Source organism: Callorhinus ursinus, unplaced genomic scaffold (genome assembly GCF_003265705.2).
Source record: "Callorhinus ursinus isolate GAN/ISIS: 27379988/994484 unplaced genomic scaffold, GSC_fseal_2.0 scaffold19, whole genome shotgun sequence".
NCBI classification, from domain to species: Eukaryota; Metazoa; Chordata; class Mammalia; order Carnivora; family Otariidae; genus Callorhinus; species Callorhinus ursinus.
This window is the reverse complement of record NW_027397081.1, coordinates 15,587,341-15,605,815: the sequence shown is the minus strand read 5'-3', so window position 1 is coordinate 15,605,815 and position 18,475 is coordinate 15,587,341. Positions and strand designations below refer to the sequence as shown.

The 18,475-nt window shown below is 42.3% G+C and overlaps 1 protein-coding gene across 3 annotated transcripts in view; it reads right to left on the bottom strand.

The window, feature by feature from the left end:
- CBL (Cbl proto-oncogene) overlaps positions 1-17,459 on the bottom strand; it is a 76,821-nt gene extending 59,362 nt beyond the window's left edge. For 2 of the 3 annotated variants that reach the window (XM_025893838.2, XM_073903844.1), the window contains exon 1: positions 17,148-17,459. In XM_025893838.2, coding sequence (XP_025749623.1) covers positions 17,148-17,339 — 192 coding nt within the window. In that variant the 5' untranslated portion in view covers positions 17,340-17,459. The remainder of the gene's footprint in view (positions 1-17,147) is intronic. The other variant, XM_073903845.1, reaches the window with a different exon arrangement.
- Positions 17,460-18,475: the final 1,016 nt, after the last annotated feature.

Below are 18,475 nucleotides of genomic sequence, written 5' to 3'. Positions count from 1 at the left end.
TTTAGCATAATTCTTAAGGGCCCTAGGATTTTGGAGTGGTAAATGAGTACTGGCTTCAAGTTAAAGTCACCAGCTGCATGAGCCCCTAACAAGAGAGTCAGACTAAACTTTGAAGCCAGGCTTTGATTTATCTCTAGATATGGAAGTCCTAGATGGCATCTTCGTCCAATAGAAGGCTGTGCAGTCTACACTGAAATAGCTGTTGTTTCGTGGAGCCACCTCCACTATCTGAGCTAGATCTTCTGGAGAACTTGCTGCAGCTTCTACATCAGCACTCGCTGCTTCAACCTGCGCTTCTATGTTATGGAGACGGCTTCTCGCCTTAAACCTCATGAACCCGCCCCTGCTAGCTTCACGCTTTTCTTCTGCAGCTTCCCCCCACCTCTCTCAGCCTTCACAGAATTGAAGAGAGCCAGGGCCTTGCTCTGGATTAGGCTTTGACTTAAGGGACCGTTGGGGCTAATTTGATCTTCTATCCAGACCACTCAAACTTTCTCCGCCTGGGCAGTAAATGTTTCACTTTATCTTTCATGTATTCACTGGGGTAGCTAGCACTTTTAACTTACTTCAAGAACTTTTTCTTTGCACTCAACTTGGCTAACTGGTGCAAGAGGTGTAGCTTTCAGCCTGTCTCAGCTTTAGAGGTGCCTTCCTCGCTAAGCTTAATCATTTCTAGCTTTTGATTTAAAGTGAGAGATGTGCAATTCTTCCTTTCACTTGAATACGTAGAGGCCAATATAGGAGTATTAATTGTCCTAATTTCAATATTGTTGTGTCTCAGGAAATAAGAGAGGCCAAACGAGAGGGAGAGAGATGGGGAAGAGCTGGTCAGTAGTCAGAACACAGAACATTTATCAATTAAGTTTGCCATTTCAGGGGCTCAGTCATTAAGCGTCTGCCTTCGGCTCAGGTCATGATCCCAGGGTCCTGAGATTGAGTCCCGCATCGGGCTCCCTGCTCAGCTGGAAGCCTGCTTCTCCCTCTCCCACTCCCCCTGCTTGTGTTCCTGCTCTCACTGTGTCTCTCCCTCTGTAGAATAAATAAATAAAATCTTAAAAAAAAAAAAAGTCTGCCATTTCAGGGGTGCCTGGCTGGCTCAGTCAGTAGAGCATACAACTTTTTTTTTTAAGCATACAACTCTTGATCTTGGGGTCTTGAGTTCAAGCCCCACAGTGGGTGTAGAGCTCAATTAAAAAAAAAAAAAAGTTCACCATTTCTCACGGGTGTGGTTCGTGGCGCCCTAAAACAGTTAGAATAGTAATATCAAAGATTACTGATCACTGTAACAAACATAAATGAGAAAGTTTGAAATATTGGAAGAATTTACCATATGGCACAAAGTGAGCAAATGCTGTTGGAAAAATGGAGTGGTGAGACTTGCTTGAATTTGTAAAGAGGCTTGCTTCAATTTGTAAAAAATGCAATATGTGCAAAGCACAATAAAATGAGGTATGCCTGTAATTGCTTCTGTGCCATTTACTTTCTTCTCTCCTTCTGGAACTTCAATGACCTAATCCATAAGAACTTTTCACCATGTTCCATGTTTTTGACACTCTTTTCTGTCTTCTCCATCCTTTGCCTCTCTCAGTGGCTTAGTCTGGATTTATCCCCTAATTTATCTTTCACTTCACTAATTTTCTCTTCGGCTATATCTATGCTGGTAAACCCATTCACGGGGTTCTTAATAATCAGCTGTGTTTTTCAGTTTCAGAATTTCTATTTATTTCAAATGTCAACATTTTGTCTTTAGCTCCTCTAACACATTAATCATACATTTTTTAAGTCCATGACTGATAATTCAAGTATCTCTGCCTGTCCTATGGGCTTCTATTGTCAATTTTTCCTCTCAGTTTCCAGGTGCGTTTAGTCTTTTCACATGCCTGGTTATTTTTTTATTGAATGTTGGACACTCTATATAAGAAATTATAGACACAATCTGAGACCATGGATGATGTTATTCAGAAAGGGTTTACTTTTGCTTCTGGCAAGCAGACAGGCTAGGGACATCAGGATTCCCAGATCATCTTAATCTTATCCAGAACTGAAAAAACTGAAAAGTTGGGCTTCAGTCCCTATAAAGACTAGTCTACTTGTTTTACCCTTACTCCTACAATTTAGGCCCTGAGGAAACCAACCCCAAAACCAAGAGTTTCCCAGGGCCCTCTACCCTGGGAGGCTCTGATTCCAATTTTTTGTCCTCCCTGACATCAGCCTTTTGAAAACTCTACTCAGCCTCTCAACTGTCACTTCCAAAATCAGCCATGATCTCATGGACAAGGCAGCCTCAAACATCAGGCTAACTTCTCAGAGCTTTCCTTATCTTCTGGAACTTGGCCTCATAATTCCTTACTGCTTTTATGGCTCTTCAATGCCTTCTAGCTTTTCTAGTTGTCAGCAATATATTTGGTTTGAAACAATCTGACATTATCTAACATTGGTAGAAGCAAAGTCTCACGTCTTGTTTTTATTTCACACTTAAAAACATCTATTTCCTTGTGTCAACAAAAGCTCATTATAAGCGGGGCGCCTGGGCGGCTCAGTCGTTAAGCGTCTGCCTTCGGCTCAGGTCATGATCCCAGGGTCCTGGGATCGAGCCCCACATCAGGCTCCCTGCTCGGCGGGAAGCCTGCTTCTCCCTCTCCCACTCCCCCTGCTTGTGTTCCCTCTCTTGCTGTCTCTGTCAAATAAATAAGTAAAATCTTAAAAAAAACAAAAACAAAAACTCATTATAAGCTTGAGATGAGATGTCTAAATGATTCCATCCTATGGATATACCATAATATATCTTAACCATCCCACCCCACCCCACCCCACACTCTGTTTTAACATTTATGTTGTTTTCAAGTCTTTACTATTATAAGGATCACTGTGATGAACATTGCTGAGCATGTTATTCTTTTATACATCTGATTATTTCCTTCAGAGAGATTCCCCCAGAAGTGGAAACATTAGGTTCAGTTAGAATCACTGCAAAATTCCCATTTAATAACTAATCATCAATGACTCATCAAATGATGAGTCAGATATTAAATTTTTAAAGCTAGGTATTTTATTCTCTGTATATACCATTTCCTCAACTCTTGAAAAAACAGCCCCATATAATCCTACTAAACACAAGCTGAATCAACAAAAATATCTGATGTATGAATATTTTAGCAGTGTTTGAGGAAGCTGCTCATCCTATTAAATATTTCAAGCCAAAAGGGAACAACACAGCCAAGAAAAAAGACTACCACAGAGGACAACTATATTCTAAGTCCAAGAATTAAAAACTCATACTAATAAAAAAAATAGTCTCCAATTTATAAGTGTTACATTCCCAAACCTCCTTTGTAAGCCAGGTGTTTGTAATTCAGAATATGTTTTTACAGAATATAGGTTTATAATAAAAATAATCAAAACGAAACCTTCCTGAGGTCAGTTCATGGAGGAAGGCAGAGGAGACTGACAACGAGACTAAGATCTCAAGATCTAGCGAAGACTACAAAAGGTATATAATTGAAGGTTTTTATTTTCACAGAAAATTGGACATGGAGAAAGAACCAGAAGAAAAAAAGGTAAGTGAAAAGCTAAGGTTTCTGGGAAGACAACAGGAAATGAGATCTACAATACAGCTAGGAACATTAAACATCATTAAAAGAAGGGACATCTCCATCCTCTAAAACAGAAGGGAGTGAGGGCAGACTGAAAGACAAATTCAGACAGATGAAGGCAGTTAAGTTGAAGGGAGGAATGTTCCTGATGGTTTTGTTTTTTCTCAAGGCACCCATTCAGCAAATATATGTCAAGCACCAGGACAGAGAAGTAAAAGGACAACATGCCTGAGTCTGAGAGCCATCATCAGGCAATAAACCAAAAAAATGAATTCAAGAAAAATATGAAGTTCTAAGACCTGAAACCATAAAACTCCCAGAAGAAGACATAGGTGGTAAGCTCCTTGACAATGGTCTTGGTGATGATTTTTTGGATCTCACTCCAAAAGCAAGGGCAAAAGAGCAAAATTAAAGGGGACAACATCACACTAAAAAGTTTTTGCCCAGTAAAGGAAATCATCAACAAAATGAAAAGGCCACCTACCAAATGGGAGGAGATATTTGCAAATCATGTATCTGATTAGGGGTTAACATCCAAAACATTAAAGAACTCACACAACTCAATGACAAAAAGACAGACAATCTGATTTTCATGTGAGCAAAGGATATCAATAGACATTTTTCCAAAGAAGACATACAGATCACTCATCATCAGGAAACTGCAAATCAAAACCACAATGAGATATATTACCTTATACGTGTCAGAATGGCTAGTATCAAAAAGAAAGAAGTGTTGGCAAGGATGCAGAGAAAAGGGAGCCCTCATGCATTCTTGGTGGGAATGTAAATTGATGCAGCCATACAGAAACCAGTATGGAGATTCGTCAAAAAAATTAAAAATAGAACTACCATACGATCCAATAATTCCACTATTTATCTGAAGAAAACAAAACTAATTTGAAAAGACATGCACCCCTGTGTTCACTGCAGCACTATTTACAATAGCCAACATATGGAAACAATCTAAGTGTCCATGGACTGATGAATGGATAAAGAAGATGTGGTATGTATGTTCAACAGAACACTACTGGGCCATAAAAAAGAATGAAATCTCACCATCTGTGATAACATGGATGGACCTTGAGGGTATTCTGCTGTGAAATAAGCCAGACAGAGAAAGACAAATACCTTATGATTTCACTTATATGTAGAATTTGATAAATAAAACAAACATGCAAAAACAAAACAAAACTCACAGAGAACAAATTTGTGGTTGCCAGAGGGGAGAGGAGGTTGGGAGGTCAGCAAAACGGGTGAAGGGAGTCAAAAAGCATAAACTTCACTTATGGGGAATGTAATGCTTGGTGACCACAGTCAATAATACGTCCTGGAGTCCCAGGATCGAGTCCCGTGTCGGGCTCCCTGCTCGGTGGGGAGGCTGCTTCTCCCTCTGACCCTCCCCCCTCTCATGCTCTATCTCATTCTCTCAAATAAATAAATAAAATTAAAAAAAAATACAATATGTATTGGATAATTCAGCATTGTTAAGAGAGTAAATCTTAAAAGTTCTCATTGAAAGAAAAAAATTTGTGAGGACAGCTTTGTTAACTTTGTATGGTGACAGGATGGTAACTATTACCTGTGGTGATCATTCTGCAATGTATACAAATATAGACTATGTTATACACCTGAAACTAACTAATATTACATGTCATTTATACTTCAATAAAAAGAAAAGAAAAATATCAGGCTCTATGCAGAGAATTTAAATAGAGTAATAGAGTAAGAAAATGCTGAACGACTCCTTTATTTTTTTTTTTAAAGACTTTATTTATTTGGTAAAGAGAGACGGCACAAGCTGGGGGAACAGCAGAGGGAGAGGCAGGCTCCCCACTAAGCAGGGAGGCTGACTCGGGGCTTGATCCCAGGACCCTGAGATCATGAGCTGAGCCAAAGGCAGATGCTTAACCGACTGAGCGACCCAGGCATCCCCTGAACGACTCCTTTAGAATAGTGAACAGGGAAAGCTTCTCTGAGGTGTTTTTGGACTAAGAGTTGAAATTACAGGAAGGATATGGTATCAGCAAAAGAGGAGCCCAGAGCGGGAAACTAATCCAACAGTCTGAAAGTGGGAACAGGTCTGGATTTGTTTGAGGAATAAAAAGATCAGTGAGACTAAAATGGAGAGAGCAAAGTGGAGAAAGCAAGAGAGAGATGTGGAATAGGCAGGCAATTAACAAGGGGACATTATGATGAAGCCTGAAATGTAAGCTTTGAAGTATCCAATTAAAATTAGAAAGGACCAAATGTTTTCACATTTTGCTAAGATTGCATCAACCAACTATTTTATGTCCTGGTTCAGTCATTTACCATCACTAATTTTCTTAACCTCTGAGCCTCAGCTCTTCCACCAGCAAAAACAGAGAGAATACCTACCTCATAATAAACACGTATGAAAGGCCTGCACAGTTTCCAATAAAGTGGGTACTCAGTATGTGTTAGTTCTGCTCCCCATTTCCATTCACCTTGACCAGGCTTATCATCAGGGTAGGCAGGAATTGTGGATTGTAGGTAGAGTGGTAGACTGAACATCACCTTTTGATGACTCCCAGAAAGCAGTACCATAATTCCTACCATCCTGGCTCATGCCACTGCTACCTTCCCAAACCTGCGTAGTCTCTAACTGATGACTGAAGGATAGAGAAAAGGCAGCAGGCCACCCAAGAACAGGGTGACCGACGATCTGCAAAAGCTACAGTACCCACCCCCCTCCAAGGTCCAAATCCAGCAGAGCCTCCCAATAAGAGTCTACATTTACATCCGGGGCTACACACACCAACCCACCTGTTCTCCCCATTTATTTATTTTTAAAGCTTTTATTTATTTATTTGACAGAGAGAGAGCGCGCGCACAAGCAGGGAGAGCAGGAGAGGGAGATGCAGGCTCCCCGTTAAGCAGGGAGCCCAATGTGGGGCTCCATCCCACTGCCCTGGGATCAAGACCTGAGCGGAAGTCAGACACTTAACCCACTGAGCCACCCAGGCGCCCCGTTCTCCCTACTTAAACGTAAATGCATTAACTTCACAGAGTTTAGGTTAAAATGCATTATTTGCCTAATACCTCTGGAAAAAAGATATACTTCCTTTCAACAACAAAATGAAACTAAAATTGCTCAGCGTTACATACAATACCCAACGTATAACATGCAATCAATGTTAATGACAATTCACTGAAAAACGTAACACTCCTCATAACATACCAGATTTAAAATATAACAAGTTAAAAAATGTCTCCAAAAACACTTGATTTGCTTGCATTTTTAAGCTAGTACCATGTACCTTTCACAAATATCTGTCCCTCCTTTGAATGTGACCTTATGAAGATCATTTGCGATTAAATGTCTGCTTTTCTCAAGATCTTTTTGAGATGAATCATCACATGACCAGGGAAATCAGTATTCCACTAACAACTCTTGAGTTTTTAACACTAACACAGACCATAAAGAATATATATAAGTAGACCTACTCTTGCGATACTAAAATCTTCTAGAAAGAAAAAGAAATGCCCTACACATATATCTCTAGAAAAAAAGTTCAAAAAAGGCTCTGTGACTAATTCAAGAGTCAACAAACAAAAGCGAAAACCTGCCTTTATTACTCAGTAGACTTTAAATTGGCAGCCATAGCTGGCTAAAGCATGAATGGACACTGAGCTTCAAAAACGTTCACCAAAAAATTTCTAAAAAGCTGAAGTATTTTCCTGCTCAGCGTGTCCTCCATTTGGCCAATTTTATTTGGCCTTCCAAGTCTTGCAATGGCAAAAATGGCTTCCTTTTGTTTACTTCTGCCTGTACATTTACAACATCACTCAAAACAATGCCAAAGAGAAACGTGCTTAGCTCTGGGAAAGCAACAGCACCCTCGCACGGCCGCCATACAGCCCACTCACAACCGCCTTCTCTTTGGCCTCACTCCTCCCTTCGCTGCTGCCAAGGCTCAGTGGCCAACAGAAAAAATGTGGAAAGTGCTATGATCACAATAAAGAGGAATAAAATTATGCTTGGAAATAGCTAAATTTATAAAAAGAGAAAAGGTACCGAGAACAGTGCCTAAGCCTAATTCTATTCTGAACACAGACCCTTCTACCACTAAGGAACGTGAATTTCCAATTAGGCAGAAATCTCTAAGCATAAAGGACTATGAATGACTAAGTATTTTTAGCTCTGTAGACCTCAAGTCACCCGTGGAAGCGTTTTTCATTTCAAACTTTTTCATACTTAAAACGTGATTAAAGTAAGATTTATGCTTTAAAATGAGTATTCAGTTTGTTGAGCTGGAACATAAAACACGTAAAATCTAGTTACAGTTTTAAAAGGCTCCCTAGCTCAAAGGAGCAGGAAGTATGGCAGGAAGGACATCAGGTCTGGAGACCTGGGTTCTAGCCTGATGACCAACATTATCTGGCTAAGTTGACCTTAAGCAAGTTTATTCACCTCTCTGGGTCTCAATTTCTGCCTCTATAAATGAAAGAGATCAATTAATTTCTAAAGCCTCCTTAAGACTTTAATTTCTTTTTTTTTTTTCTTAAAGATTTTATTTATTTGACAGAGAGAGACACAGCGAGAGAGGGAACACAAGTAGGGGGAGGGGGAGAGGGAGAAGCAGGCTTCCCGGCCGAGCAGGGAGCCCAATGCGGGGCTCGATCCCAGGACCCTGGGACCATGACCTGAGCCGAAGGCAGACGCTTAACGACTGAGCCACCCAGGCGCCCAAGACTTTAATTTCTTAAATCTTCTTAAAGCCTCAGGTTTAGAAACTCATCAACACAGAAACTTGAAAACGTTTAACAGTTTTACAAGTATATACAGTGAAGCTTTTAAATGCTTTTTAAGACAAATTAGAAACCTATAGTTTTTCTGTTGGTTTTTTTTTTTTTTAAGAAACATATCATCACTAGATAACAGCCCCAAGAAAAAAGCCTTTTACTTCTAATTACTATTCTCCATTATTGATTTCTCGAAACTCCATTCAGGGACTTGAACTATAATTACTACCTACCACTTCTCAAATACCACCCAACGCTACTTATTAAAGACACTATGCCACCTGTAACTAATTACCAATCTCATTACTTTCATTCATCACATTAACTGCAGGGAAAAAAATCCAACACAATGTATGATATTAAATAACCTACACATGCTGATAGTTTAACCATGCAGTTTTTAAACACGGATTCCTATTTTTTAAAATATATTTTAATTTATTTATCTGAGACAGAGAGAGAGCACGAGCAGGGGAGGGGCAAAAGGAGAGGGAGAAGCAGACCGATCCCAGGGTCCTGGGATCGTGACCTGAGCCACCCAGGCGCCCTGGATTCTATTTTTTAAAGGAAAAAATAATTCTCTACCCAGACTTATCAGTGCAACTTCAAACGGAATACTTAGCATGAACCAGAGATTAAATGATTTTAGCATCACTTTTGGATGTCAGACCCTAATTAAGATACAACTGTGGCTTAGGATATTGCAAAGGCACCAATTTGCTCTAAGGTCTCTCCCCATTCCCAATCCCCTTTCTTGTCTCTTCAGGAATGAAGTAAAGGTTTGCCTAATGATTCCCACAGAGACTTGCCAGAGCCCTTTGTATACCTTCATTTAGATCACCAGATTCTGAGCACACTGGGTCATCTTTTTTAAGATTTTATTTATTTGACAGAGAGACACAGCGAGAGAAGGAACACAAGCAGGGGGAGTGGGAGAGGGAGAAGCAGGCTTCCCGCCGAGCAGGGAGCCCGATGCAGGACTCGATCCCAGGACCCTGGGATCATGACCTGAGCCAAAGGCAGACGCCTAACGACTGAGCCACCCTGGCGTCCCTACACTGGGTCATCTTTAACGTCTTTTTTTTTTTTTTTTAAGATTTTATTTTTATTTATTTGAGAGAGAGAGAATGAGAGATAGAGAGCACGAGAGGAAAGAGGGTCAGAGGGAGTGGCAGACTCCCCGCTGAGCAGGGAGCCCGCTGGGCAGGGAGCCCGATGCGAGACTCGATCCCAGGACTCCAGGATCATGACCTGAGCCAAAGGCAGTCGCTTAACCAACTGAGCCACCCAGGCGCCCTACTCCTTTAACATCTTTAACAGCACCTGGCATACAGCTTGTGTTCAATAAAAGTGTGATTGTGGACAGATGCCAACATAATTTTCACCTAAGGTACCAAGGAATCATATTTACATCAAGAAACTAGACAAGGAGCATGGGAGGAAGCAAATTTTTTGGAGGGCAATGTGCTAATATATATATTTTTAAACTTGAATGTATGAGTCTTTGGACCCAGCACATTTCATTTCTAGGAGTTTATTCTAAAGAAATATTTAGAAACTGCATAATGTAGAGTCACTGCAGCACTGTTCCTAATATTAAAAATCAGAAATAACCTAGATTATCAATATGAACTTATTAGATAAACATATAACTATGAAATCTTATACAATCCTTAAAAAGTAAAATTCAGGGAGACCTATACGTGGCATTAACATGGTAAATCTCCATAATATAGCAAATTTTTAAAAAGCAAAAAATTCTAGAACCATTTTTGTTTAAAAGTCCCACTTTTGCTTAAAAGTGTATATTCTGAGTACAAATTACTTTTGAAATTTAAGAACGTAATAATTAAAATCTTCAACATAAAGATAACCCTACTGCTATTTCTTAAGGGAAAAAATAAAGTCTGTCAGCTCACCTAAGATAAAAGCAACTGTGGAATGGAGGCTTGCTGCTTCAAGTATGGTCCCTGGGGACAGCTGCCCGGACATCACCCAGGAGCTGGTCAGGAATACAGACTCATGGGCCCCACCCCAGATCTACACAGCCTCCACATTAACAAGATCCACAGATGGTCTGGGGGCGCCTGGGTGGCGCAGTCGGTCAAGCAACTGACTCTTGGTTTCGGCTCAGGTCATGATCTCAGGGTCATCCCTGAGACCAAGCCCTGCGTCAGGCTCCATGCTCAGTGGAGTCCGCTTGAGTTTCCCTCCCTCTCCCTCTGCCCCTCCCCACCCTCTAAAAAATTAATAAATCTTAAAAAAAAAAAAAAAACCCAGATGGTCTGAATTCATATTTAAGTCTGAGAAGCACCGGCTTATAAGAAATCGCTTAACAGAGCCTGAACGCCAGTTCAAGACCCACATGAAAAACAAAAGTATTAGCTGGGTGACTAAGGTTACTTCATCTCTCTGAATCTCAGTTTCATTCTCCTCAAACACACTATTTTGATATTTCTGATATATCAGCAGATGTGACATGTAAACTGCTCTATAAGGAATGATGAGAACTCAGTTATCAGTCTTAGTGAGTAAATGCTAAAGTCGGGAACTCGCTCAAAGTTGATAAATCTTTCCTCGGCAATGCTGTCCATCCAACCCTCTCATAGCCAGTTGGGGAAAGGGACTAAGGACTGGAGGGATGGAACCCAAACTGTAGACAGTAAGTACCTCTGGAGAGGCAGTCAGGTGGGAGTAGGAGAGAAGGGGACGTTTACATTTTGTTCTGTGTTATGATTCATATACTGTTTTTCACAAAGAGTGCTACACCTAGGTACTGCTAGTCAAAGTAGGTCTAAGAAAGGAAGAGGTGGGAATAAGGATTGCATCTCATTCATCAAGTATCAATATGCTGGCCTCCATTTAAGACTTCCTCATGGCTGATCCCAGAGACAGAGGAAAGAGCAGTCAGATAGAGGTGGTTCTGAGAAGGTGCCCAGGCAGCAGAGTCGGCTAAGCAAGACTCACTCACTATTCATCCTAAGAGCTGGAGAGAGGAGACCCGGAGTCGCTGTGGGTTTCTTCTGAAGGAATCACCGGAGCATCTATGATTGCGGCACAGAACCTTCCCAGGGCCTGCAGTCCCCAGGAGGTGTACACCCCGCCAGCAGTGCCATCATTGGCACCCCTCTCCCTTCCTCCTCTTGGAAGCTGCGGCAGGAAGGAGCGCTGTGGGGACAGAGCTGATGCTGGCTTCCAGTGCTCCTGGCTGACTACTCCCACCTATTTCCTTCCAGCACAAAATGTGCTAATCATGAAAACATTTCACAATGACTTGCTTGTTATAACCCCCCAATTCCAACAAACCTAATGTAGATCAGAATTAACAACTTCATTAAAAAATGTGATTGAAGTTCAGACTCAGTTTTCAAGTTAATACTTAATTTGTCTTTTTTTTTAATGATCTAGGTTAATCATTAGGGAAACGGGGTTTTTTTCATAGTATAAACATTACTAAATTGTTGTTTGAATATAACATGAATTCTGTTGGCAGTAAGAGTAAGGGACCAATCTGCCCATGATTTATCAGGTTTAATGTATATATACTAACAACATACCAACCACATACTAAAAACAGGTTTTACTCTAGCAAGAGTTACCAAAAACATCAACCCAAGTTATAAAATGAACAGATTCTCTTCTCCCCTGGCCCAACCTTACTTCTCTATATACCTTCCAAATTATCACGAATCATGTGAAAATGTTCACGGGAGCTCGTGTTTCATAAGGAATTAGGAAGAATTTTACATCCTTTGGGGGAGGTCTTAACAGCACAATCATGTTTTACAATGGCTATATATTACCTTTATAACCGAGAAAGGTAAAACTACTTTGAGTAAATAATACTTCAAGTCAGCACTCAAAAAAAGATTCCCTGCCTGATTCCCAATTTATCATACAGAGAATGAAGAGGGACTATGTTTTGAGCTCATTTTATTTTGTTAAATGTTTGCACTTCATTCACCAAGTACCACATGTTAGGCCCAGGACCTGAAATGAAGACAAAGCCTCGGTCCTGAAGAGCTCTACTGGAGGGTAAAACAGATGGGAAAAAAAGTGATAAATGATACCACAGACAATATACACTGAGTATAATGGGAAAATCAAATGTACAAGCCTCTGTGATCACCATGCAAAGTACCCAGCACACATAATTTGGAGAGACACAAACCCTTAACCTGAAAGTAGATAACATGATATTTCACTGAATGATATTAAATGCTATCCTAATATCATTCAAGAGAATGTCTACTCTGCTTGAGTGTGTGAATGGCGGAACGTGTGTGCGTGAAGATTGTTTTATGCCTACACAGGTCACTTTCTGAATAAATGGCTTTCTGTTACGGAAGCTTTGCTGTATACCTGAGAAGGTACTGTATGGAGGGAATAACTAAGCCTTAGGAGAGAGGTAATCCTGGATTCCACATCAGGCTCCACCACTAACTAAATTACGTAACCTCTCTGAGCCTAATTGTCTCCATCTATAAAACAGACATGATACCACCAAAGGGCTACTGTGAAAAATAAGTTTAATGTAATTAAAATTTATTCCCACCCCCACACCTTTTCTTTTCAGTTATTCCTTTGGAACATACGAAACAATTTAAATATTTACAAAGCACTTACTATTGTGTAAAGCCTCATGACTGGACACTGCAGGAGATAAGCAGATTATAGTTGCTGTCCTCATGGAGTTTACAATCTTGAGAGGTTAAGATAAACACTGAAGAAATATGTACACTACATTTAAACTTAAGAGATCCTGCATCACTTTGTACACACTTATGTGGTCCCTTATCTCCTAGAAGGTAAGAATTCACACCTAGTCACTATGCTTGGGACTCAGTATGCGAAGGAAGGGAGAGAGGGAAGGAGGAAGTAGTCCAATGAAATACACTGAATCATAAATTCTATTTAATGCACCTTACTTCCAAATTAAAGAAAGTTACTTAGGTACTTTTGGCGGGGGGGGGGTGTAGGACAAACAGAAGATAGGTAGCAAAAGGTCACCTTTTGAAAATACTTTTTTAAACTCATGCCTTAAAAGGAAAATTTTTTCCCTCATAAATCATAAGGGAATTATAAATTCTTTTTCTAAATATTATTTATTTGAGAGAGACCGCATGCACCCGAGCAGGGGGTGGGGGGCGGGGAGGGCAGAGGGAGAAAGAGAGAGAATCCTCAAGCAGACTTCCCACTGAGCCGGACATAGGACTCGATCTCATGACCCAGAGGTCATGACCTGAGCCGAAACCAAGAGCCAGATGCTTCACCAACTGAGCCACCCAGGTGCCCCATAAATTTTTATAAATTATATCCCATTAAAAAAAATCAACATTGGGCGCCTGGGTGGCTCAGTCATTAAGCGTCTGCCTTCAGCTCAGGTCATGATCCCGGGGTCCTGGGATCAAGTCCCACATCGGGCTCCCTGCTCGGCAGGAAGCCTGCTTCTCCCTCTCCCACTCCCGCTGCCCTGCTTGTGTTCCTGCTCTCGCTACCTCTGTCTCTGTCAAATAAATAAATAAAATCTTTTAAATAAATAAATAAATAATCAACATCTTAATGTTCTAATGATATAAGCTGATTCTAAATAAAAACATAGTATAGGCCTAAAATACAGCCAGCATGTTGCTCTCTACTTCAGAGGCGGGCAACCTACAACCTCCAGCCTTTTTTGTACAGCTGCAAGCTAAGAATGGCTTTTACGTTTTTAAAGATTTGTAAAACAACAACAAAGAAAACAAGACTAAGTGGGTTCAGCAAAGCCTGAAATATTTACTATCTGTCCCCTCAACAGAAAGTTTGCCAACTCCTCCTGCTCTACTTCGTAACAGAATGTTGGAAACAACAATAAAACAGAATTTTGAATCTCTCACCAAATTAAATACTTTAATACTTCCAAGTTGAGGGGCGCCTGGATGGCTCAGTAGTTAAGCGTCTGCCTTCGGCTCAGGTCATGATCCCAGGGTCTGGGGATGGAGCCCCGCATCCGGCTCCCTGCTCTGCGGGAAGCCTGCTTCTCCCTCTCCCACTCCCCCTGCTTATGTTCCCTCTCTTGCCGTGTCTCTCTGTCAAATAAATAAATAAAATCTTTAAAAAAAAAAAATACTTCCAAGTTGACATTTAAGGCAATTTATAGGATTTCTCTCTCCACTCCCCTGCCCACTTGTCTCTTACTAGCCACTTTCTTCACACCCAAGTATTTATATAAATATTAATTACAAGATACTAGGCTAGCACAAAAAACTCCCAGAGGCTGACCATGTCTTTTGTGAAATAACAAGTGTTCTAGCACAAGCATTTTCCCAACAATGAATTTAAGTTCCACAGTGGATTAGTAAATCGGGCCTATGTTGACCAGAACCCATGACTTATGCCAACTTCTCCATCTGCACATATTCAATATTGGGGGAGGGGAGGACACCAACAGTTCCCAGTGCTAAGTCAATAAATTGATTATTAATAGACTGGAATAACAGTCACCTAGCTTCAATAACGAGGACAAAACAGGAAAGAGAAGGTGACTTAGAAGCAAATTCAGTAAGCGTGTGGGACACTTGTGGATCTGACAGTTAAGTTCTTTACCACTTACATCATACTGCATGAAGTCAAGGGTTACTGACACATTTAAGACTCTAACAAAAAAGTGAAAAAAGACCATCTATGCAAGCATAGAAGAGACAGTTCAATCTAATACTTACAAAAGTACTCAAAATCTGGAGAGCAGTATGAACCTATCAGACGAATGTATCAGAAAGAAGAACTAAGTTTCATTTCAGTAAGACTAGTTAATATGTGATACAGAAGAGTACTAAAAATTACCTTCCAGGACAAGCAACACAAGAGTAAAACATACCTCTCTCCCAACACTGGAAAGGAAAAGCTAGGCACCTACTCTCCCTGAAACTATCAAAACCTGAAAAGCACTCAAGATGAGTCTTTATCCTTCCCAATTAAATATTCTGGAAAAAAAAAAAACCCATACACATACTTTAAGAAATAAAGAAATAAAATTTAAAGAAGGATCTTATTTGAACTACTTTATAGAGATTCAAAAGTTTAAGAAAAGTTTATTTTTAAGGAAAGGGCTTTGGTCAATAGTTTTGATGTACTGCATACATACATCTTACACAAGAAACTAAAAATACAAATGTTTTCTCTATTCCAGGAGAACTTTTTTTGTCCTTAGCTATAAATCCTTAAAATGCGAACCTACAAACTTCAGATACTGAATACATTTGGTATTTTTTTTAAAAAGGTGTCAATGAGTTCAAAGTTTCCTTTCCCTGCCTAACTTTCTGTAATGGTTTTATTATGATTTCTAATAACGAGATTAGCACTACACCACCAACATAATGAACATACAAATACTTGTATCTTTAATTACAGCACCAATTATTTAACACGAGAAACACCAGCCCTGAAAAAGTGGCTCTGAAACCACTTGTATGCACTGCAAGAGTGTTAATTCACGCACCGGTCTTATTAAGCATTTATACAGAACGTTTATATTTGCCAAGTGTTTCATAATCATTTTTATTAGCTGTTTTACTCCAAAACAATCCATGAAGAACTTACAGAAGAGGAACCTAGACCTAGAGAGGAACCAAAGAAAACCAACTTTACTCTGGAGGAAATAACACCGTTCTCTTACAATATGCCAGATACTTCTAATTACTTTTCAAAAATAAGTTATGAATTAACGAATGTGAAAAATATTAAGGCAATTTGTATTGAATTCTCTGGAAATGCTTAAACACTTTTAAGTACTCTGGACTACTATATTTCATTATACAGACACTATAAAGAAGTAAAATTCTCCCAAACGCCAAACTTAATGGCCAAATATAAAAGCGGTATTTTTCACACTTGCTTTAAAAAAGGTCATCAAAGAAGCCCATTGAACAAGCTTAAAGCCAGGTCCTGCAACAAGGAGTCAGGTCGGCCACGAAAGAAGTAGAACCCAGCTAAAAGCAGCGTGAGGAGGAAGTTCTGGAAGCAGTCAGAATCTGGAAAGAGTATGAATTTGCTGCTCAGCACGCTCAGTTAATACATCTTTCCCAAGATAATGGTTCTAACCAGAGCTTGTGGTTTAATCTCAGCACCAGCAATGGATCCCATCCAATGTTTTGGAGGATAAAAACTTGCCCCAGCGCTGGATGTGGAGGAAAGTTCCTTCCTTGGCCCATTTAAACATCCCGAATTTCTTTTATCTTGGTGTTACATCTTAATGAGAAAAAACTCTGCGCTCGCTGCGAGCGCAGTTTGCCTGCAGAGTTGTCCTGACCCCAGGTCTCTCAATCAGAGCCCATAAACGTTAACTCCCGAGTCAGAGCTCGACTCCTCATCCAGCTAACAACCCCAGCCGGTAAATTGCACACTCTTCTTCGCCCTCCCCCTCCTTCCTGGGGCCAATTTCGTGACCCACATCCCTAGACCCTGCAGAGCCCCAAACTCCGCACCCCCCCATTTTACTTCCGCCCCGGTGGCTTCCCAGTTAACCTTCACCCCAGCCCCCACCCCATCTTTGTCTCGCTACCCCAAACACACCACCTCAACGTTCCCCACTCCCAACCGCAGCCCTTCCCCCACCGCCGACCCCCACCTTCCCGGTCTCTTCCCCACCCCCACGTCCCCCACCCTCTCGGCCGGGTCACCCCAACTCCTCGCCTCCCCAAGCCCCGCATGACCCGTCCCCTCCCCCAGCTTCCTCTGTCCCTTCCTTCCCCTCCCTCGGCCCCTCCGCCCACGCCCACCCCTGCTCCCGCGGGTCCCGGGCAGGCCTTTCACCTTGTCCATGAGCTTCCAGCACTTCTCCACCATCTTCTTGTCCACGGTGCCGGGCGGGTGGGGGCTGAGGTGGTGGTGGTGGTGGTGCGGCTGGAAGGCGTCCTTCATGAGCCCGATCAGGCCGCCCGAGCCCGAGCCCCCGGAGCCGCCGCCGCCCCCGGCCCCGGAGCTCTTTTTCACGTTGCCCGCCATGGCCCGGGGTGGGTTGGGGGCTCAGCCGCGTTCGCCGGCTCCGCTCCGCTGCGAGCGAGGGAAAGAAGGAGGGCGTGAAGGAGGGGCCTCTCCCGGCTGCCGCCGCCGCCGCCGCCGCCGCCGCCGGCCGTCCGGGCGGAGGGAGGGGCGGCCGCGGGGAGGGGAGTGGGCGGCGACGGGAGCGCGGGTCCGCGCGGGCGCGCCCCTTCCGAGCGCGCGAGCCCGGGGACGGGAGGAGCGCGCAGAGCTCGGGGAAGCCAGCGGCCTGGTCGGGACTGGGTAGAGACCGCTCCTGCGCCACCCCCTCCGGAGCCGCAGCTCCCGGAAAGCCGCGGCCAAGTTTCCGCGCCGCCTACCCCTCCCTTGCCCCCGGGGGCGGGCCCAGGCGGAACTTTTGCGCCTGCGCCCCCTGCTGGAGAAGCCGGGAAAGGGAGGGGCGGGGCCCGGCATGGAGTCTGCGCACGAGACAGAAGCCGAGCTCTCCATGTTCCTTGTGGGCGTTCTTTGAGTGGGTTATTGGGATATTTAAATGAAGACAAGTAGCCGTGGAAAGAACCTCAAGGTCAGGTCTTTCCCCCATACCTGATAGATGAGGAAATTGAGCTTAAAGCCATTTGCTTCTTCACATTGTGGGAGAAAAACGGAAGCTCTTTCCCCACCCGTTGGTGTTTTGAACTCATTAAATCGGCACCAAGAACAGGAATGTGACTGCTGCGGATTGTTCAAGCCTGATTACAGCCCAGAAAGGCTTGAGACACTCAGGCCGCAAGCTCTTCTTCCAGGCCCTTTGACCTTCTGAAAACAAAACACTTACCCCTTTTTTGGCTTCTGAACACTAGTTCCTTTTTCTGGGAATTCAGTATGTACTTAAGATTCCCCAGCTCAGCGCATTGGGCTCCATGCATTGCACCGCAGGTCAGCACCGCCAGCACCAGGCCTTGACCACAGAAGCTGTAAGACAGCTGTGAGCTCTGGCCAGAGGAGTACTCGTTCCTCTCATGGAAGAGAAATGCAGTTCCCAGTTATTTCCACTTCTCTAATCTAAAAGTTCTGCTGGAAAAACTTTGAAAAAAAGGGAACTTTCTTCCTAAAGAAGGAAGTGCCCTGCCCTTATTTGCTAATTCTGAGCCGCCTCT